This window comes from Haplochromis burtoni, unplaced genomic scaffold (assembly GCF_018398535.1).
Source record: "Haplochromis burtoni strain Fernald_Lab_line unplaced genomic scaffold, NCSU_Asbu1 Contig_44, whole genome shotgun sequence".
NCBI classification, from domain to species: Eukaryota; Metazoa; Chordata; class Actinopteri; order Cichliformes; family Cichlidae; genus Haplochromis; species Haplochromis burtoni.
The window spans coordinates 2,528,265-2,552,072 of record NW_024582405.1 but is presented as its reverse complement, the minus strand read 5'-3'; the positions used below and the strand labels follow the sequence as shown (position 1 = coordinate 2,552,072).

Sequence of the window (23,808 nt, the reverse complement as noted above, 5' to 3'; positions counted from 1 at the left end):
CACACACACACACACACACACACACACACACACACACACAGCTAGCTGGTAGCTTTGAGAAATGCCTCCTGGCAGCTCTGCACTACACACACAAATGGTTTATTTTCACACAGGAATAATAAGTTCAGTGTCAGCTATTAGCATCCAAACACTCAAATATGTTGCTCTTAATTATTAAATAATTAAATTTACACCCATAAGATTCCACAAAGGCTCCAGAAGGTGTGTGGATTTATTTTTGTTTAATCTGTGCAGAGAATCGGTCCAAATGTGTTCCTCGAGTTCATTCAGAAACTTCTGAGACACCAAAGTGCCGCTCGCGTCATCTGCTCGCCGCCCGCAAACACTTCTTAATAGGTGTAAACGGTTTAGTAGATGGCGAGTTCAAGTCCTGCTTGAGTTTTCTCTGCAGGGAGACAGATGGAGACGGGCGAGGCGTGAACCAGAGTTCAACTAAAAATATAGGCAGTTTTTTCATTTTAGCTCAGCTGACAGTTTTCTGAGAGGAACGTGTCAGAAACACACTTTCCTAGAAGCATGTGGACACAAAGAAGTTTCTGAGGGTGGATTTCACTTGAAAGTATTTCAGAAAACATTATCTTGATTTTGAAAAAAAAAAAAAAAGCCATCAGGAGGACTGTGAAGGTGAAAAAATAAACTAGAGCACAGTAAGCTTCAATTTATCACTACCTGACTGGTTCCTTTGTTAACTCCCAGCTCAGTTTCCATCGTCTCATCAGAGTTAAAAATAAAGAAGAAAAACTTCAGAATGTGCTTTAAAAACACATCAAAGGGCATCAGAACAAACAGAATCACAATCAGAGACCAGAATAGAGTCAAGACGAGACCAAAATAAACTGAAATTCACAGCAGATCATTACCCGACAAGGGTCTGACCACACTCCTCCTGCCCTAAAGCTTAAACTCCTCCTGCTTTATCACCTGCTCTTTCTGTAACGTGAAACTAAATTTGCAACATGAACATCGTGTTTTGTTCTCTAAGACCTTAAAATAGCGGCTGAGAACATAAAACGATCAGGAAGGTGTTTGCAGACAAATTTAGGAAGCGGGTTATTTTCTTGAAGACATGTTTTTAAACCAGAGGAGGCGCCCCCTGCTGGATATCAGAAAGAACATCATTTAAGACACCTCAGTATTGGCTTCAATCTTCACTCCTGGAAGCTACGTCCATCTGTTGCATATATCAGAGTTATATTGATGGATAACCTCGAGCACCAATGATGATCAGACTGATCAGTGATAATTTACCGATATAGGTGGTTGTTAGCTTATTTTTGCATTAATGCACCCAAGTGGGTGAGAAAATTGCAGTAAAGTTTTTTTTAAAAACCAAAAGAGAAGAACAGATTCACTGCTTATTACAGAATGCTGGCCAGACCCACTTTAGATCAAATTGGGCTCTTTGTAGCCCATGAACTAAAATAAGTTTGACACGCCTTCGCTGGCGTGTCAAAGTTACATCATCATCATCATTAAGAGATTCGTATTGAAGTGAATCAGTCTCGCTAAGTGACCAACACTTCCATCGAGTTCAGCTGTCTTATTTCTGTCTGCAGGTGACGTGAACGCTGCTCGTGTGCAGCGACGCTCGTTAAACTTCATTTGCCGGTGAAAGACTCGGCTGTTTGTGTGGAGAGCTCGATGATGAGTGGAGGAGACTGGTGACACGTTTTACACAATTACAAAGCGGACTGGACGAGTTAGTGGAGCTATGAAGAAGACAAAAGGCAGGCAGATGTTATGACTTAATAACACTTTATCTGCACAACTGATGTCCATCCACTTCAGCTCACTAATTACTACTGACTGAATCATTAATCGATAGGCGAACGAGGCTCTTCAGCTGGGACAGCTTACATTACTTTCTCTTCTTGCTTTACTTTCTCGGTGTGCATCAGGGAGGGAGGATAGCGTGATCCCACGATAACACTATGGAGATCACTCAAGCCTAAGACAAAGTTCACAGAAGAACAAAGAAGGAGAAGAAACCATTTCATATGATCCAGGTCCACACCTGTGAGGCTAAAAACAAACCTGCATCTCCACCACCAGACTGTAAACACACCAAACTTACAGTTTAACAAATCAAAAATCAAACTGTCTGTCACAATATGTATTCATTCAGTCATAAACAGCATGAAATGGAGGAGATGGGTTGCAAAGCAACTTGCAGATGCACAACAGCTGTAGGCAGGCTAAAGCAGCTTATATGGCTGCTAATAAGACGTCTAGAAGAACACCAGCAACGTCAGAAACAGGCTTCATTTATCCACAAACACAGAGGAAGAGTCTGGAGTGTGCTTAACTAGTCGATCTCAGTAGATCCACCAGCATTAGCTTTGTTGTTGTTGCTGATGCTCTATAAAAGTGGCCGAGCGTAAAATATGTGTAAAAGGAACCCCCAGATATGGGTCACAAGAAGACAAATTATATCTAAATGTAATTAAAGATCAGATAATTAAAGTGTAAGTGTGAGTGCCTAGAGCTAAACACATTATTCACGACTTAGTGTATCACGATCTGCTCCTGATGGGGGAGGAAATCCCGACTGGTCATATTTGGAGCAAAAGTTTCGTAGGTTCAGTCAAGAACATGGAACAAAAAAGGAGTAGAAACTACCGCAGGACCCCAAAGAAGGACTGAAGCGTGCAGACTAGAACAACACAAGACGTCAAACCTGGAATTAGTGTGCGCTCTCCCACATTGTTCACATTCCTTCCTGCAGTAAACATCCTGCCCTGTTATTACCCACAAACCACCTGGTTCATGTCATCTGAATACCTGAGTGAGCGTGTGTGTACTGTAACTGAGCAGCTTCACTAACGACCTTCATCTATAATACAAGACCTTAAACACACACACACACACACACACACACACACACACACACACACACACACACACACACACACACACACACACACACAGTGAGAAGAGCAGTATTTCCATCCCTTCACAGGACTAACCTCAAAGTCTTCACCCTGAACTTTACTCCATCACCTTTAAGAGGACTCAAACTTCTACACTGCACCAAGGTGAGTCTTCACAGTAAAAAAAAGCAAAAACATACACACAGGTAAAGCTACCATCACAAAAACACACACACACACTCACACACACCCTGCTAACCCTGAAATTTGTTCCTTCATCTTACAGGGACTCGAGCTTTGTCTCCATGAGGACATCGAGTTTAATTCAAACTTCAAAGTCTTCATCTCCTCTTGGGAACTCATTTTAGTTCCCTCAAATTGGACTAGCTCTAAGTTCCAAGCCTTCAACCTGAAATTTTCTCGATTACGGTGGTTTTCCCTTCATAGGGCTCGCTCTTTATTTAGACTCATTTTTTGTTCCCATAAGGAAGTCAAGTCCCTACAGTGTGAGAAGAGCAAACACAAATACGTCAAACCAATTACAATAAGACACACCTACAGCCTCCCCCTCCCATTATATCGTTACTATATATAGGACTCGCTTTTTGTCCACATGTGCTTCCACGTAACCCATAAATACAAGACCTCACACTCTAAATATTTCCACCACTTTAAAGGTCTCGAGCCAACCCTGAAAGTCTTCACCCTGACATCTGCTCCCTCACCTTACGGGGGAGGTGGAGTGCAAGAAAGTACCCACAAGCCAGTGTCCCAGGAAACAAATTAAAATAGCACACACCCATGGAGTTGTATTTCCATCGCTTCGGAGGATTTACGTTTGTCCCCTGAAGGAAGTTGGGACTCCACATTACAGAAAAATTAGTGCATATATTTCCCCCTTAAAACACAAAAATTAAAAGACATCACACACACTCATTGGATTTCTTTTACTTTTGAGGAGTCGAGCTACCTGTAATATCCTCGTCCCTGAAATTACAGCAATTTTGTCCCCTTGAGGAGGTCCCCACAGAGCACTAAAGTAAACACACTCGAGTCCCCACAATACATTTAAAACGGCGCACACCAACACAATCTAGGCCACTTTGAGTGCCATAATCTGTTGATAAGCCCCTCTCTCTCTCTCTGCATCATCTCTCTACCTCACTCGCTCTACAGTAGGACAATAAAACAAAGCCTCTCTCTCTTTCTCCATTGTTTCTTTATGGGACTCACTCACTCAGTAGGTGTGTGTTGTACTTGCTGGTGTAGTAGTAAACGTCTTCGTAGCCTTCCTGGTAATCATCATCCGCCCGGTACCTCCTCCCTCGCCTCCTCCTGCTCAGCAGACGTAGCAGGGCCAGGAACCGCTCCATCCCCACCACCTCCACCACAATCACACTGGGTCCAAACTGGGCCGGGCTACGCTGCAAGCTAACAGCAAGGCCAATAACGGTGAGGGCTAAGCGTTTATTCCACACAGAGAGATAGAGAGAGTGAGATCAGGTTTCCTCCTCCTCGCCTCCTCTTTCTGCTGCGCACACACACACACACCTCTGGATATCACACACAGACACACACGCATTAGCGCACATGTAGCACACACACACACTCCCTCACACACTCCCTCACTCGCTCGCTCTTTGTATTCTCTCCTCTATCTGCAGCCTCCCTCTCCTCTGTTCCCGTCTTCTTTCGGCTGTTGGTGCATCTAGCCGGGTTCAGCCAATCACAGAGCTCGCAGCTCACAAACACACACACACACACACACACACACACACACACACACACACACACACACACACTTTGCTCGCTTGCTGCTCTCGCCCTCTAACACACCACTCCTCCATCTCAGCCCTTCGTCCTGCACTTCCTTTCCTTCATTAGATCCTTCCTTCCTTCGTTATCTTGTCCCTCTATTTCCTTCCTTCCTTCAATCTTTCCTCTTCTTTCTCTTCCTGTCTTCACATTTCCCTTCCTCTTCTCCTCTTCCTCCTCATTCATACACTTCATTCCAGTGTGGGGGGAGGGGAGCCGGTGAGTGAATTCCTCAGAGTCTTCTGTAAGTGTACCAAGAGGAGGAGAGAGGAGAGGGGTGGAAACGTGCAGGTAACTGGTGGAAAACTGAGATAAAACCAGATTTCAGGAACTGAAAACCAGGATTATCCTCCTGGTATCAATATCAAGGTCCTGTTTGGTTTTGGGAGAGCACTGGTGTAGTTTTACACTCGATTCAGGAAACAAATGAAGACACAAACCACAGACAAAAGACGTGAAACCCGGATGAACATCAACAAAGAGCTCTCAGGTTCCATTTACCTCAGAAACAAGTGAACAACATCTGCAGTCACCTTTGGAGCACATCTGGCTGACAACATCAACTCAGGGACAGCCACAGGTCCACCTTACATGATTACTGACCTTTTAGGCCACATCTGGCCCTGTTAACCTCTGCCGTAACCGACATAAATCCCAGCTCCTTACTTTTTGCCTCATCTAGTTCTTGACAACCGTTGGAGTTGCAGTCCAAAGCCTAGCTTGTGACATCTGGGCAACATCTGGCCCGAACAACTCTCGCTGTACGTCACAACCATACTGGCTTGTGACTTTTGAGCCACCTCTGGCATCAACTCATAGACAGCTCCAAGTACAATTTATATGTTTAGTGGCATTTGAGGAACATCTGGCTCATCCAACCTTTTACATAATCGACATCTGGATCACATCTGGCTCATCCAGCCTTTGCTGTAACCCATGTAAAGCTCAGTTCGTGACTTTTGGGCCTCATCCAGTATCAACTCAAAAACAGCTGCCAGTACACATTCAAACACACATTAGGTGATAATCAAGGAACATCTGGCCCTGACAACCTCTACTGTAACCCACCTCGATATCAGTTTGACTTTTGGGTCACATCTCAGGCATTACAGCTAAGACTGTATTTTTTCCCCCATTTAAACTACATTTACAGCACAAAGAAAGAACTTGTAAATAGATCATATTGTATATATACTGTAAACTTGCAGGATGTTTGTCAGGTTAGTGAATAATTGTGTTACACAATCATAATAAACTTTTGGTTTCAAGCTCTTATACTTTTCCTGCTTGCATCACACAAAGAGCTGATCACTCCATCGCTGCCTCATATATGTTACACCGTGAAAAGCCCGACTGTAACAGGGTAATCGGTGTTATTCATCTTCAGTGTTTTGAACACCTGACCAGTGTATAATCCCTGCAGGTGTTCTTGGTCGGCCACCCAGAGTCTACACAACCTCCACAGAGACCTGAAGTCCTGACCTCACACTTCCTGCATCAAAAGGGTCTGGTCAGGATAATAAATGGAGACACTTGTGCTAAAGCAAGGACTAAACAATGCTGAAAACAGCTTCCACTCTGAGTCAGTGGATGCGATCTGCTGAGGTAAGCCTGCTGCATGATGGCAGCATCCTCTGGTACCTGAGTACAAGGCTTCACAATAACACGGGCACTAAAGATCCTGAAACACCTTCATGATTATATCCAGCTGCTGACAACATCTGAGAGATTTTTTATTAAAGAATAAAATAAATAAAATAGCAAACTTTTGCTTTTACCCTCATCTCCATTTATTTTATATTTATGCAATAATCGTTTTTTGTCTTTTGCTGATCGGAGTTACGCTGCTGACAGATGTTTAGAATTCATCATATGATATACGCCGTCATTTTACTCTGCCTTATTTATTGATTAATAAAAATGATTAAATCACAATGACAAATAAAGAGAAGAAGCAAAAAGAAAATTAAAACATGATCATGATCAAAAATGATATACGAAAACACTGACAAAATGAAACATAAAATAAAATAAATAATAAATTACTGAAAAATTATACTTTCAGCAATGACGAATAAAGTGTGCAAAAAAAAAAGGTAATAATATTTGGCATTATTTAAAAGCATAAAATATGACTATATTAATAAATAAGATACGTTACACAAAATACAGTAAAAAAAATAAAAACAGAAAATAATAACAAAATAAAAATAGAAATAAGTGTAATAATGACAAGTAAAAATTAAACACATGTTTTTAAAATAAAAATAAATAAATAACCAAAACTGGAAAAAGAGTATTTTTAAAAAAATAAGGCTAAATAAATCCTGGCAGACTTACACACTGCCTATGGTCCTACTCCAAACTGCAGGAAATCTTGTGAACTAGAATTGATCTCAGCGGGCGCATCTTCAACCAAAATCTTCAACCCAAAAATAAACATCTGTGAAAACTGTAATGTTCTGATTTTTCATGCCAGGAAAAATAAAATATAATCTACAACATAGAAACGCTGGAACACGTCCCGTTGGACTTCATGATCTGCTCGGGTCAAACATTTAGCACAATGTGTCGTTTCTTTCTTGAATATGTTGACGTGGACGTAAACGACAGCTTTTGTTGTTTTTGTGTAAAACTCTGAGCGACGCTCATGACATGATAACTGATCACAAGGACGGAGGTATGAAAAGATCCAAGCTGAGCACGATTATTAGTGTTACTGTTAGTTAGATTTGTTTGTGTTTGGTTGTCAACAAGTATCACAATTAAGTCAAAGCAAATCTAAATATCTAATGATATATGTATAACAAAATAACACAATAAAAGCTATAGGGAAAAAATAATCAGTACAAAAAAATAAAATAAAAGCATAAAGTTTGTTTATATAGACCAAACTATATTGATGTTTATTGGGGGAAATCATCGCAACATTTATCAATAATGTAAAGAATCTGGCCTAGTTTTAAAAGCAGCTTTACAGATGTTGCTATTTTTGGTTTTTAACAGCTACACGCTCGAGTACAACCCTCAAGTATTTGAGTAAATGTGATTCAGCTTCAGAAAATCTGCTGAAGGCAGCACACAGCGAAGGACAGACTGCTGTGAAATCATAATAAAATATTTCTACAGTTTAAATTCCTTTTTTTAATCCATTTGCCAAACGGTGGATTGGAGGGGAGCTTGCCGCTCGTCCAACTGGGTCCCAGTCAGCCCTGTTGGCTCAGGAAATGACAAACGGGAGGGGGGCAGCAGATTGTGATCAGAGGGTATTTTAATCATGCACATAAGGAGGAGATTAACCAGGCTACTGAGTGTTTGAGGGTCCCGAAAACGATCAGAGCGGGGACGGACTTCACGCCAAAATTCGGCCGTCAGGCTCTGGGACTGTTCTTAAGCCAAGAGTATGACGGCTCGCGACGGCATGAGATTTCTACAGAAAGAGAGGGAAAACCCAGAATATCACCAGAGATGAGTTTAGACACAGGTGAACTGGTCCAGGCAGGTAAATCTGGACCTTTCCTCTCTGTGTGGCCATCACACTCAGCCCCTATCCAATGTGACTTTTGACCTCTGACACACAGTGACTGACAGCTGGTCGCCAGGGTGTTCAGTGACAGTCAGAAAGCCTTTCTCTGAGCTGCGAGTGCTCACCTTTGACCCCTGTCATGTCCTGGAAGCTCATGTTCCCCACGCTGTGCTGAAGCCTGACAGGCACAAAACTGCTGATGGAAAAATGACAGCACACACACACACACACACACACACGCTCTCATAGTAAATGCATTGATTACTGGATCAGCAGCGGGAGTGAAGGAGAAGCTTCAGATTTTGTGGATCCTGCTGCACTGACACCTTTTGTCGTCTGATAAACACATTTTGAAGCTGTTGGCAGAATAAAATCAGCACTCTGCTTTCATCCAGGTGAGAATGAAGTCATGTGGAGTCAAGGTATTTTTTTTTTTTGTTCCACTCTGAAAGTGACGTTTACACCTGGAAGGAGAATCTGCTGCAACCATCTCCAAACAGCGTCACGTCTTAGACTGTGCACGTGATTTATTTTCCTTTTACAGTATAAGAAACACAAATCTAAGGTACATGACTTAAAGCTTCAGAACACAACTGCAGACCACGCGTGAACCGAGAAGCTGGATCTGCTTTCATTTCTAAGAATTTCTGATCGCACAGCGACTCTAAAACTGAATCAGTTGCAGCTCAGGTCTGCTAAATGTTATAGATGCAAACTTGTCTGTAAGGGCCTCTCTGCCGGGTTTAACTCAGCGTGTCGTTGTCTAGTGCAGGAGATGTTTAAAAGGTTGCAGCACTCGCTCGTTGCTAGCAGAAAACTAGCTGATTAGGAAGATTACACTTATCTCAATGAGACGTTTTCCTGTGTAATAATATTCAACATGGCTATCAATACATTTTTCAAAAAATGCCTCTCTGTGTAAAATGCGTTTAAAAACTGTGGGATACCGTTTTTCCGTGATTTGAACCGAGGGAACAAATCGCGGCAGGATCAGCCTGATGTTATTTGTATCCCACTGTAACTTTACTGTATAAAGAGCTAACATCTCCAAAATGTCAGGAGTAGTTAGTCATTGCAAGAAGTGTTTGTGAACTAAAAATCATAATGTGGGATACTGTTTGTCTGTGATTTGAACAGCCCAGCGCTGCTCCTGGAGGGAAAAGCAATTCTGCAGGCTTCACCTTGGCACTTGTGCAGGTGAAGCCAAAGGGAATTTGATATACCTTTATTAGTCCCACAAGGGGAAATTTCATAAGGCTGCCGACCTATTGCACGCAATGGCGGTGCCATCTTACCCTCCGACCATACATACATTACACAAAACATCACATGGGGAAGACAGGTCAGAGGGGTATAACAATGGAAAAATGCACCACAGGAGGAAAGATAAGGAGGAAAAAAAATAACTCCCCCCAGACTGAGCTCCAACAGGGAGATCAGTTTGAGAACAGAAAAAAAAACACCTCTGCACATAGCACATGAAAAAACTCTTAATACACCAAAGAAACACATGACAAGCAACAGGGGTGGGTAAAGGGTGAGAGACAGCCTGTGCGCAGGTCTCCTTGATCCACCGTCAGTATCGGAAGGAATAAGCGTCAAAGGCATTTGGAAAGGGAGGGGGGATGAGTGTGTGCATATCAGTGTATATGTATGTGTGTGCGTGTCCAGAGTTCAGCTGAGACAGTGTCCTTCGCCCTGCCAGGCTAAGTAAACAGTTATCCAGCCAATCCAGGTGGCCTTGCATAGAATGGGAAGGAACAGACTAAACACAGTCGTTATCGGGGAGTTTTTGTTCGGCTCCAGCCTTGAGACCGCAGCTGGCGCCGAAGGGGTATCCGCATAAGTGATGGTGGTTTTTACTTTAGTGTGAACAGCTCATATGAATTTCAAAGCAGTTCTACAGTCCAACAGTGGTCTCTCAATCTCCCGTTGGAGAGCGGCGAGCTTCGCCATACTTGCGTTCTGTGATGTTGTCATTTCTTGTGCTCAAGGAGCCGATTCTGAGAACTCACGACAGTGTGCCTCCCTGACGTGCTTCACCATATTTTCTAGTCTTTGGCTTAGAATGAAGCTGGTTTGGAAACATATTCAGCGATGCTTCATCTCCTGCTTTGCGTTTGTGTGGCCGCCCCGTGCTAGCAGTGTCCAAGCGTTTTTTTTTTTTTACCCTTTTCATACCGCGCCCCCCCTGCAATGGCTCTGCGCCCCACCTAGGGGGCGGGCCCCACACCTTGGGAAGCTCTGCTCTAAACTAACACAGGATGTCATGCTGGTCGTTTTTCACCTTTTTCCTAATGTTTGATTAGTGAGTTCATGGTGAATACAGCTGCGTCTGTGCCTGCAAGACCTGGACTACAGTACGTTTGTTCAGACAGTGTTTTTAAAGTTTCTCGCATGAGCTGCTCTCACAACACAAGAGCTGCCATTAAATGTGAGGGAAGAAAAAAAAAAAACCCCACATCAGCAGGCCCTAAAATTAGACTGGCTCCGCCTCCCTCACCTGTCAGACATGCCTGAGGGCTTTAACGGCCCTCCAGGTGCCAGCCGGGCAGATGGTCGAGTCACATTTACTGACACAGGTGAAAAAAGAGAGAGACGGAAAGGGAGAGTGATGCTGCTGCTGCTAAAAATGACAAGTGAGGCTTCATTTGCATATCGCTGTCAGGATTCTGCTGCTCTGCAACCTGATTGGCTGCCTGCCTGCGTGTGCGTGTGTGTGAAATCCTTTTCTCCACGCTCCTCTCTGAGAAAGACTTTATACTCTACCTCCCCCTGGTGGTCACTCAGAGAAGCTGCAGCTTTTAAAAGACAAGTCTGAGGAGAAGACAGAAAGTGTCAGACGCTTTAGACGTCCAAATCCTGCCAAAAATACCTATGATTTAGCTGGGCAGACGTGCAGACAGCGATTGATAAAGCCGGAGGGAGGACAGCAGAGACGTAGAGACCCAGAAACCAGCAGAACAAAAGAGAGCCTTAATGGACTGCTGAGTGACTGACCCTGATTCCTAATGGACACAAACACATGACGCATTGACTTTCATTCATTCCCCGAAGGGTCGGCCTAACCTGAACACAGACCAGAGGAAGGAAAAGAGAAAAAAAAAAAAAAAAAAAAAAAAAAGCAGCTGGGTAACAGCTGTCAGGAGCCACACAGATTCATCTCAGAGCAACAAAGAGGTTCAGTCAACAGAAACTCGTGTTATTGATCCAGAGGGGATCGTAATCCATCACACAGTGATTGGGCATTTCAGAGGTCTAAAAGTTAGTTTTAGATTTGCAATTAAAAAATGTTGTTTAATTAAGGGACATTTCTTCCAGCTGCACCACTTTAATTGCTTTCAGTTTAAACAGGCATTTATTTGAACACCTGGATTAACACCAAAAGCAAACATGTAGGTTTGAAATGAAATAAAGATTTTTATTGCGAGTTAACATTTTCCTAGTTTTACACCGCTTTTACAACCTGACATGGAAAGTGTAGCAGCCTACATGAGAGTTATCTATTTCTATTCATATTTAAAGAGCTGGCTATTTTCAGCCAGCCTGGAAGATGAAATATGGCATTTTTAATTCATAATAAAAGTCGCACCTTTATGGTTGTGCCACCCTGAAATCTGAGAGCAAACAAATCACTGGAAGTTGTTTTAATAATCACAATGGTTTTGAATGTATTGCTGCTGATAAATACAGTGGGGAAAAAAAGTATTTAGTCAGCCACCGATTGTGCAAGTTCCCCCACTTAAAATGATGACAGAGGTCAGTAATTTGCACCAGAGGTACACTTCAACTGTGAGAGACAGAATGTGAAAAAAAAATCCATGAATCCACATGGTAGGATTTGTAAAGAATTTATTCGTAAATTAGGGTGGAAAATAAGTATTTGGTCACCTCAAACAAGGAAAATCTCTGGCTCTCACAGACCTGTAACGTCTTCTGTAAGAAGCTTTTCTGTCCCCCACTCGTTACCTGTATGAATGGCACCTGTTTGAACTCATCATCTGTATAAAAGACACCTGTCAAAATATATTCAAACTAAAACAGTTTTTCAGGATGAAGTCCTGAAATCATGAATTAGAAATAAATTATTTTAAACAGAAATGATGCAGAGACACAAAGATCAGTCTGCACATGGCATCATTAACCTGAATATGAACAACAGAAGTGACTTCATCAGACTCCAATGACTCTCCTCTGCTTACAGAGAGAACGTTTCACTTCTGCTCATCTTTTCTTCATCATTAACAGTTTCAGTACTTTTATTTCCTGGTATTAAAGCATCTGCTGCTCTGGTTTTCAAGTAGTTTGTCACTTATCTGCTAGCATAGCATTGCCCTTTTGCTGTTGTAGCAGCCTTAGCCGCTGCGACCCTTTATGGTTATTTGTGCCGAGAGCTTCTTGTTAATGTTTGCAGGAGTGTCTGCTAAACACACACATTCACATGGTGAAGCAGAGCAGTTAAAGTTTCTGCCACCTTGATGTGAGCCTGTTAGCTTTAGCATAGCATTAACCAAATATGTATATGTATATAAGTTTAACAGGGAAGTTCTGCATGCTTGTCACCAATGAAATGAAACTGTGATGTTTAGCGACTTCTTTACCTACAAACCTCAGCTCCACTACCTTACTGAAGATAGCAGGTGTACTTCTCTGGGCTCAGCACTGATAGGCTTTTACTCATGATGTAACCATGGAGCCCAAGTTGAATCTGGCTGGGAGATGCGCTGAGCTAGTTTAAAAACTGGTGAACATAGAGAAAGTCTTTTATTAATTAATTTAACTGCATTATTATCAGAACAGAGCTAATTAGAAAAATGTCTCACAAATAAAAACTCAGCAGCAACCGCTTCCTGAAGGTAGAATATGGTGAACGAACAAAGATGGCCTCAGTATGTGACTACATTTCACAGTAATCTGACACTATGTCGACTGTGGGGCTGTGGCTGGTTTCTGTATGATGGTTAATCTGAATGTGGTGTGGGTTTAAGGCGGGCCGAGGACAGCCTGCACAGGAGTGCTAATGTTTTATTTTCTAATGCTGAACCTTAGAGAGAAAGAGGGACAAAGACAGTTATCGGGCAGCTGCAGCTGGCAAACACACACACATGCACAATAATGGATAAAACAGATCAGAGAAAACAGTGGAAATACTCTCCTCTCTCCCCGTCTCTGCAGGTTTCAGTGTCAGACTGACTGCTGGACCATCAGAGACGCCCTAAGACACAACACGTATGAGTGTGTGTGTGTGTGTGTGTGTGTATTAGTAAGCGTGTTTGTTAGTGTGTCCATGCTGGGCTTATTCAAGTAGAAAATGAGTGAGTGTATGCGATGCCAGAAGCTCGGCTGTCCACCTGGATGCTGCCCAAGGCTCAGTATATGTGCGAGTGTGTGTGTGGGATTGTGAGTGTCAGGATATAACAGATGAAGGGCAGTAAAGCAGATTCTCATCATGAGTCTCTTTCCTTCTGGAGTCCACAAATTAAACGTTTTTAAAGCTTCCTTGCTGCTAATTCTCTGATTTCATGTTCGGCTGTTAAATGCAGCTCGATGGTTGGAGGTCAAGTGATTGAGTCAGCCATTACTGAATTTTCCAGAATCAATAAACAGCACATTGGCAGTCTATACACATGCCTACACTGCCTCCTTCTCCATACTAGTTTCCTCTTACTAGATGCAGATGCTGGTTTTCCAAAGAAAAGCACTCTTGAATTGTTCTTTTGTTTGTTTGTTTGTGTGAGTGCGTGCGTGCGTGCGCGTCAGTCATAAAGTTTCATTTCACATTCATGTTTTGGAGACTGATCTCTGGTTTGCACCTTCAGGGGAACCCTTTTTACCATTGCAACAATCCTGAAAACCTCCCTCACAGCTGACTTCTGTGATCACTTTTAGGCTTGGGTATTGCGTTCTGCGCTGCTGGATGTTCTGATGGGGGTTCCTTTTTTAGCATTGAAAGGACCCAAAGATCATCCCCTATGGCAGCTTTCTGTGGACCTCCAATCACCTTGTGCCAAACTCTACTGTCTGCTGTAAAGTCTTGATAATAAACCATCTACTTCCTGGTCAATGCTCTACATTTGGCTCTGTGTTCTGAAGGTTTTGTTAATCATGGAAAGAATTCTGTGGTCATCCCCTGCAGCTTTTTTTGTTTTGTTGATGGCAATAGTTTATCCTTTCACCAAAAATATACCAAACCCTTGATTTGGATTTGCTTTTCTGGTACGTCTCCAATGACCTTAATGAGGGTATTTCTGACTTGCACTGAGAGACTCTTTGAATGTGTGTTTTGGCTCCACAGCCTCAACTTTCAAATGCAACTCTGGAGCTTTGACCTACTTCATTTATGATGAAATATCAAAGAAATAGGCCACATAGGTCTGGAGATTACAGAAGTGAACTGTCAGCAAGTGTTAATATGGGTTAATGCATACACAGAACTTTTCTGAGCAACCATCCAGAAAACAGTCAGCCAGTCGTTAACCTTTAAAGAGTTCTTCCATATGTCTAAATTTGGTTGAAGTGAAATGTTTTCTTTTTTTAAAATACAATTTTCTGTTGACTATAATCTAACAGGTCTAAATCTAAAGCTAATCATCTACTGCTTTTTCTGATCTGGATCATGGTTCCTTTTGACCAAGAGGACCAAAGACTTTACTCTGAGGTGGAGCCTAGACACCCTTTATGGGAACTTCACTCCCACCAGACCCTTGATTTCATTCAGTTAGTACCCACAGCTCAAGGCCACAGGTGATGGTAGGAACAAATATCGACCAGTAATATGAATTCTGTCACTTCTGAAATTGCTGCCTCAGAGAGGTTGATTGTGGGCAATCTATGGTGTCGCAAGCAACTTACTCTGGTAGGGCTTCCCAAGCTAAACTGGTCCCGGGTGAAGGGCCAAATTAAAGAGGACTTAAAGGAAAACCCAAGAACGAGGCGCCAGTGTACACTTGAACACAAAAACATAATTCCCGTGTATCCATAATGTGAATTAAAGACCTGAATCCAGCTCTCAATCTAAACATGCTCTTCTTCTCTGTAATGTGCTCCAGAACGTCCTGGGTCCAAGATACGGCTTAGTCAACCCTAAACTTTTGTTCCAGGTGGGTGAGAGGCTGCTCATGTATATCACAAACAGGCAACAGCAGAATAAATCACCTACTTTTATTTAACACATAAGACTCTTAGTGACCTCCACATTTCTGTGTTCGTTTGTAAGAAAATCCCTTCAGCCAAGTTCAACATTTGGCTTTAAAATCCCCGCAGGTCCACTTACTTTTGGTCATGTAGACGATTACACAATATTTGCACACACCTTAACAACATACACACTCACACACATTTAAATGGATGAAAAAGTCAGGAGATGACACACACACACACACACACACACACAGTCAGCAGTTTGTTCAACAGAGTCGTGGTGTGTCTGTGTGTCTTGGTAAAATCTGTGAGAGACGATACAAATAATACATTAAGCTGAGAAATACGGATGTAAACACACACACGCACACATACAGAAGCACATCTTCTATTTGAGGAGCCAGGCAATATGTCCTCATAATACTGGTGTCAAGTACAAACACACACAGATTCAGGTCTGCTTCAGTAATCCTGAGGACAAAGATGAGCAGAGTTCTGACATCAGCACCTCTTAAAGGACACAGTGTGTATTTTACTGTGTGTGAGTCTGTCGCAGTATAGAAAACGATTTTGCGACAGTGTGTGTGTGTTTCAGTGTGTGTGTACTTGTGTTAAAGCCATTTTCTCTGCTTCTTAGCTGAAAAGCTTAAAACAGTGGGATGATGTCATGCTGTGACACACACTCGTTATCGCGCACTTGCACAGACACACACACACAGACGCAGCCTAATCATAACGCCCTTCTATGTGTGACTGCTCAAAGATTTTCTCGTCTTTTTAGGGAAAGAAACACTTTAAAACCCGTTTAATATTTTTAAAGAAACAAGTCGATCTGACAGCCGTTCAGCTGCTGCTCCACTTGTGTCACATGACCTTCAGCGCCAAAAGGGAAGCTAAAAATTGACGACACAGTCTGACTGCACTTCACTGAAACAGCCACAAAATGTATTTAATGTTTCCATGTTGTGACACATCCCTGACTTTACAATCACTTTATCATAGTCACCAAAGATCTTTTCAAACAAAAATACAATTTAATCTTCGATGACTCATCTGTGATCCAAATTGAGAAGACGGTTGACTGTTTGGGTCATTTTTCACCAAAAGATCTCAGTAAATAAACAACTACACAAACTGCATTTTCCAGCCTGTATTTAGAATAACTGGAATAATTATCTCATTTACTTAAGACTGGTTTAACAACTGCAGCTGTAAGTCTATGGAGGGCCGTAATTGCCAAAACACATAAATACAATTAAATGTTTAAGGAAAAAAACAAAACATAAAAATGAAATAAAAGAAATTTAAAGAAAATCTGTAATATATAGATTAAATAAATAAAATCTAAACTTTTATTAAAACATAATAAATTCATTTGTTAATTTATTACATCTAATATAAATGAATCTATTCCCACAATGATTTTTTTGTTTGGTTCTAGATTTCATGGCACATAAATCAGAGACATTTATTTATTTATATTAATTTTGGCAGCAACTGTCCTCCATAAATCACTGTCTGTATGCCGGCGGCTGTAGTCTGGACTCTGTGTTTATGAGGACATCTGTGAGGTAGATGCTCCTGTTGAGCAGCACATCAAATCTGGCCACGGATCAGACTTTCAGAGCGGCCTGCAGGCGCACAGGTGCTGGACCCTTCTGGACCTGCCAGGTAAGAAATCGGGGTCACGCACCTGACGCCGTCACCGCTTGCATGCTGCAAAAAGCTGCCTGCAGCATCCGTGTTCTCCTCCACAGGCCGGCCTCAGCTTCGTCAGTGAAGCCAGGAAATAATCATTTACTAAATCCACCACAGTTAAACGTGAAAGAGGAGACATAAAAACAGTCTGAAGAGCCTTTTCACCTCATAAAAGTTAACAGAGTGCACGCACACACGAGCTAAAGCCCCATTCGGATGGGATTAACCTTACAGAGGGAAGCTGGGGTTAAATATTCCCCCGAGGTCTCTGGCAGGGATTTGAAACTTTGCAAGATTACAGGAACAGACGAGCAGAAAGCCGCTTAGAAATCACAGAGAAAGATTCTGCAGATCTTCCCTGAAAATCGCCACATTTTCATAAAAAAATAATCCTGGGATAGCTTCCTTTAGATCCACCACATTTTAATCAGGAAGGTCTAACAGCTAATACAGCTGCTTCTAATGGCACCAGGTGCGCTTAAAAAAAAAGAAAAAAGAAAAAAGGGAAAGGCGTCATCATGATCATGTCAAACTTGTACAAGGCAGCGAGTGTAATAGTCTCATCATTAATTTCCAGTACTTCAGATGTCACTTTGCACCAAATTCTAAAGTAAAACACTGAACTTTAAACATATCTGAGCCCTCACATGTTAAATACTAACAAAACATGAGCTTAAAGAAAATTACACCTCGATTTAAATGAAACTACAAATCTGTAAGAGACACTGAAAGAATGTGATATCAATGGATTCATGACAGCAATTAGAGGTCTAAAGATGTTGACATAACCATCCATCTATCGATTTTCCACCTCTTCTCCAGGGCTCTGTCCCACGATGCAAGTTCAACATAGCCAGGATATGATTTCCCTCTCTGGCTTCATCCCTAAGGTTTCCCAATCCAGTTTGAAAGAGACAATGCTGCCAGAAGTGACCAATCAGAAACACAGACAGGTCTAATGGCAGCAGATCAAACTGCAGTATTAGGAAACAAATGGAAGAAAATGAATAAACAATTTTAATCAAAATAATGGACTGACAGTTTCTGAGAATCTCGAGGGAGAAGGTTTTTCATTTGACGACGTCCATGGATACTCGACTTCAGACAGTCATTCACTGCAAAGGATTATTATCCAAGTATCGAAAACAATTACTAAAATGAAAATTATATTTGGTTTTACAATTACTTCTGGACCTCTGAAAATGGGGTGGTGTATGAAAATGCCTAAATTCTGGAGACTTAATGAAACACTTTTTATGAGAACAAGATCACATATTTTACTTAGGATCAGGGGTTACGCTTGGAGTTTGGGTGATTTCTTAGAGTATTTTAAATTAAATATCAGTAATTTAAGCTGTTAATTTGCTCACTTATGTTCTTGTTTTTCTGTCTTTCTACCTACAAATCAGCTGTTGTCACATCTAATCACTGCCTGAGTTTCTTGAACATGAGAACATAAGATTTATTTTTATTTAACTCTGGGTTTCCCTGCTCAGTTAAGAAAAAAACTCATGGGAAAATTTAACTAATTAACCCAAAATTCTGCTCAGTTTTTCATCATTTTATCTCACGGGGCTCCTGCGTTACTCCTGACTCCTGTGTTTAGATTTAATTTCTCATTTTCTTTGAGTCAAATCCCTTTGAGATGAGTAGTGACATGAAGCAGTAGCGATAAACATGTAAGTATAGTAGTACACCGTGTTTCCGTCATGGTCTGTCTATGTATTATTTACCCGTTGTCTATATTTATTCTGCTGCTTTCAGCTGCGTGATATTTTTTTTGTCCTGCTGTGTTTGGGTCTTAGCGTTTAACATTTTGGTGTTTTGTTCTTTTTTTCCCAGCATCCCGCTGTGAAGGACTATGACCAGTTTAGCTGGAAGCTGTACACACACGCGCACACACACGATTATATTATTATCTCTCCAGGAGCCCCACACACAGGTTTACAACACAACACCAAAGCAGCACCGTAACGTCTTTGGAAAATGGCTCTGAGGCTCAAACTGCTCAGATTGTAGAGGCTTTTTCAGTCACTTATACTCATCCAAAGCTAGGAATAATTATTGGGTTCATTATCAGTTAGTTTGTTTAATGATGTTTTTGTTCATTGTTTTGTCTGTAAATTGTAAGGACACTGTGAAAACATTGGTTTTGATTTTTTTTAACAAGAAGCAATGGAAAATCCAAATACAGAGTTTACTATTTTTTTTTAATCAAAAGAGTCTGAAACATGGGACACTGTTTGTTCATTTTTTTTTTTTTTTTTTTTTTTTTTTTTTTTTTTTTGGGGGGGGGGGGGTTGTTTATTTGTTTTGTTTGGGGAAGTGCATAAGAAATTAGTCAAATATATCAATAAATCACATTTTATTTATATAGCTACTGAATTCATGCCAGACAACTTAAGGGCCCTTTTACTTTCAAGGCACTTACTTTTCAGGCATCTTTTTGAAGCACTTACTGGTTCAAATCTTCGTGGTGTTCCCCAGGGCACAATTCTGGGGCTACCGTTATTAATTTTATATCTGATACACTCGGGACAGATTACTGAGTCGTTTTCCATTAGTACCACTTATATGCTGATGACACTCAACAATGTTTAATTTGCAGTTACATAAAAAAGAGAAAGTGTTATAGTTTCACATTTCTCTTTCTGAAAATCAGCAAATGTTTGGGATTTTTTTTAAATAAATTAAACTTTTATTTTGGTCTAGGCCGTCTGGAAAGAAATTGAAGGATGATCATAAATAAGCCTCAAATATGAGTCAATAAGCAAGCGATATTAATATAGTACTTTTTGCAGTCGGAAAAACAAGAAGTTTTTACAATGCGAGAATAAAATTATTTTATAAATGAGAATAAATTTAAAAGCAGGACCTGGTTTAACTGAATGAAATACATAAATGTGAACAAATTCAGAATGCAAAATTGGATTTTGACAGAAAACTAAAAGAAAAGATGCTCCTGGGATTATCATTCGTTGTTATAACCAAGTAATTAATAATAAAAAGGCAAAGATTTTATAAGAGGTCAATCAGCACGCTGTGGGTGGATAAGTAAGACGTGAAGACACGACCCCTTCCAATTAGGATATTTTTACATTTCATAGTTTCATTTATGAAGGAGATTAATTGGTACCCACTCAAATCGCAGGTTTCACTATTTTCAGAATTTAGCAGTTCAATAAACTTTATTCATCCTTTGTGGGGAAGTTAGACCTTAAACAGCTGCCCAGAATTTGGGTGCTCATCTGCCAAATTTATAATGAAGAGACAAAATTGTTGGCAACAGAGGAATTATTGCATCTTCAGTTTGTTGCACCACCCATTGGTATTCATGTAGGTCTTCTTAGTGCCCATAAAGGTTCACTACAGAGCTGGGATCCTATTGGGAGCAGTTAAAGGTTAACTCTTACATTCATGACCCACAAATCTGGATAATGTTAAACACTTAGCTGTCTGTTCAGGTCTCTTCAGGAATAATGTGAGTGAGACTGAATAAAAACACACCTCTTAAGTAGAGTGGAGAATGTGTGGCAGTGGTCATGAATAGTTTTTATAAAGTGAGCTAAAAATGGTTTGCTGAATCTGACAGAGTATAAAAGGAGGAAAACCTACTGTGAGTACACCTTAGGTGAGTGTTGACATGTTTGTTTCTATTCTAGCTCGGCCATGTGGTCAATCAAAATCTTCTTAAAATCAGGTTCATTAAACTTCAGCTTATTGTCATGACAGGATGCCTCTGTATAGACTCAAGTTTTATGTACAACAAAAGAGAGCTAATGATCATTTCTAATAAATACTGGATTATATTTAAAACCCAATTACGTTATAATCAATATGACAAAATGTTCAATCCAATTTAGAAATGCCCAGATAAACAGGAGTTCACCTACTTGCTGAAGAGTGAAAAATATCCACATACATTCTACACAGTGCTTTGGTTTGTGGCTTTCAAGACCACAGAAGAGCACAGTATGGTTAAAAAAACAAAACAAAAACAAAACCTTTGACACTAACTTTCATTTACAAATGATTGTTTAGTAAATGAAACCCCAAAGATATTTGAATTTATCCTACCAAAGACTACGATAACGAGCAATGTCTCCACATTCACGATACTTGGAACAGGATTTTTTTTTATCTTTTTACCCAAACAGTTCGCTCACTGAAAAATAGAATAATAATAATAATAATAATAATAATAATAATAATAAATTTTATTTATGAGCGCCTTTCAAGTCACCCAAGGACACTTTACAATAGGATAAAACACTTAGTAAAACAATGGCAGAATAAGAACAATAAAATAAAGCACAAGATAAAATGAACAAACAGTGGATTCACAGTGAATATGGAAAAGCATTGGAGAAGAGTCATGTCCCCACAGTCAGCTAGGGTCTTGAACTTTAATCCCGTCTACATTTAAAATGATTCAATCTAGCTAGTGGACAGTTGTTGTCTTTTGGATGCCACATCATCTCTTTCTTCAACCTCAGTGGATAGTTTGACCTTCTTGGTAGAGATAATAAGGGGAATAAAAAAAAAAAACAGTCAGATTATTTGGCAAAGCCTACCACCTATTATTGGTAGTGTATACTTCCGGCTTGAGTGAACGCTGGCGCGTCTGGCTGCCGCTACTCACCGGTTCATTTTTCGATTATTTGGATTTATTTGGATTAATTGGATTATTTGGATTCAGATTTGAATGAACAGGGACATTCACACTCAGGACCAGATCGATCTCTGCCTGGGATTGAATTGCAACGCTTGTCCTCAACTTCTGTTATTTCAGCTGAATGTGTTCTCACGTCTTCTTCTCAGTGAGCGGCACTAGCTTAACTGTTTGAGCTATTTTAGCCTACCTGTTCGTTGCTCCGGCCGGCTCGGCTCCTCTTCCTCCACACAATCAAAGATGCGGACCAAGATGTTCCTGAGCTGGTCGGCACTATTTTGGATTCTCCTGACGCTCGTCTACCATCCTACGGCTGGACTGCTCTGCTATACAGCCGCTGAGCTCCTGCGCCTTCGCGGGCAGCTATCGCTCCCGTCGCCGGCGGAGCTTCACTACCACCCGGGCATCACTTTCCAGCCTCGCCAGAGATACATCCATCGCGGGTCCCGCAGGATTTTCCATAACTCCAATGGAACTAAATCGTTCTGGTCTGCTACTCGCCGCCCTCGCAGGAACCCTGATCGGGCTGTCAACCATCGATCTCTAGCCCACCTGCCCAGGGCGCCCACCGCGATTAGCAAAAAAGAAGATACTCCACTCAACTTCGGTCTTCTAAACATTCGTTCATTGACAAGTAAGGGACCTCTCATCCAAGACCTCCTATCTGACCGTAAGTTTGACTTTTTCTGCTTAACTGAAACCTGGCAACAACCTGATGACTTTTCTCAGCTAAACGAATCTGCTCCTCTGGGGTTTGTTTACTTTTCTAAACCCCGCTGCTCAGGTCGTGGGGGTGGTCTCGCGATCCTTTTTCGCCAGCACTTGAAAGTCCTGCCGGTTAATGTTGATACCTTTAGTTCTCTAGAGGTCCTTGCATGTGAGCTGACTGGACCCATTCCCACTATCATAGCTACTGTATACCGCCCCCCCAAACCTAACCCTGTCTTCCTCAGTGACTTTGCTAATCTACTAACCCATCTTTCATCTCTCTCCCCAAATGTGATCTTGGTGGGAGATTTCAACATTCACATGGACAATAATGACCTTCTGCTCACCAGAGACTTTTCCTCCTGTCTCGAAGGCTCTGAATTTAAACAATTTATCGACTTCCCCACTCACTCTAAAGGACACACCCTGGACTTGGTCTGCTGTTCTGGTCTTACTCCCTCGAATCTTTCTGCTACTGAAATCCCCATAACTGACCACTTCCTCCTTTCATTTAACCTCACTCTCTGCTGCTCTTCTACCAAGCCAACCCGTCTCATCTCGTTCCGCAACATCAAGAACATTGATATGGACATTCTCACTACCAGTTTGGACAATGTTCAGATTCCGGACTTCTATTCTACTCCTGATGATTTGTTGTTATATTATAATAATTGTCTACGCACTGTCCTTGATTCTCTGGCTCCTGTAAAAACCCACTCTGTTTCCTTCCTCGCTCTGCTCCCTGGTTTACCTCTGACCTCCGAGCTCTGAAGGCCAAAGCTCGGCAGCTAGAGCGTAAATATAAGAAATCTGGTTTAACTGTTGATTCAGAAATCTATAAATACCACTGTACTTCAGTATAAAGACTCCATTAACAAGGCCAAACAAAGCTTCTACTCTGGTATTATCAGTTCTTATGAGGGTAATGCTAGGACTCTGTTTTCAGTTTTCAACAAACTAATTCAACCCCCCAACGCTTTACCACCGCACTTCTATTCCTCTGAAACATGCAACTCCTTGATGCTGTTCTGGACTACGAAAATCGATAACATCCACCAGCAACTCAGATCAAATGTTGTGTCTACGCCCTCTCCAGAACCTTTTCTCCTTTTTGAGCCGTTTTCCACTTTTCATCTTCCTGATTTATCTGATATTTCCGAGTTAATATGTAAATCAAAACCTGCCACATGTCATCTTGACCCCATGCCCACGGGGCTTGTGAAATCCTGCCTCTCTTCTTTACTCCCACTCATCTGTGCTATCATTCACTCTTCTCTCACCACCGGTATCGTTCCCTCCTTATTGAAGACTGCTCTAGTCACTCCTATACTGAAAAAACCTTCTTTAGATCCTAACAT

The 23,808-nt window shown here is 41.3% G+C and overlaps 1 protein-coding gene across 9 annotated transcripts in view; it reads right to left on the bottom strand.

The window, feature by feature from the left end:
- grip1 (glutamate receptor interacting protein 1) overlaps window positions 1–23,808 on the bottom strand; it is a 72,841-nt gene that overhangs the window by 40,729 nt on the left and 8,304 nt on the right. For 2 of the 9 annotated variants that reach the window (XM_042220190.1, XM_042220194.1), the window contains exon 1: window positions 4,129–4,642. The exons of 2 other annotated variants lie outside the window; for them this stretch is intronic. In XM_042220190.1, coding sequence (XP_042076124.1) covers window positions 4,129–4,264 — 136 coding nt within the window. In that variant the 5' untranslated portion in view covers window positions 4,265–4,642. Of the gene's footprint in view, window positions 1–4,128; window positions 4,644–23,808 lie in introns of those variants that run through there. 5 more of the 9 variants (XM_005921086.3, XM_042220191.1, XM_005921087.3 and 2 more) reach the window with 3 other exon arrangements.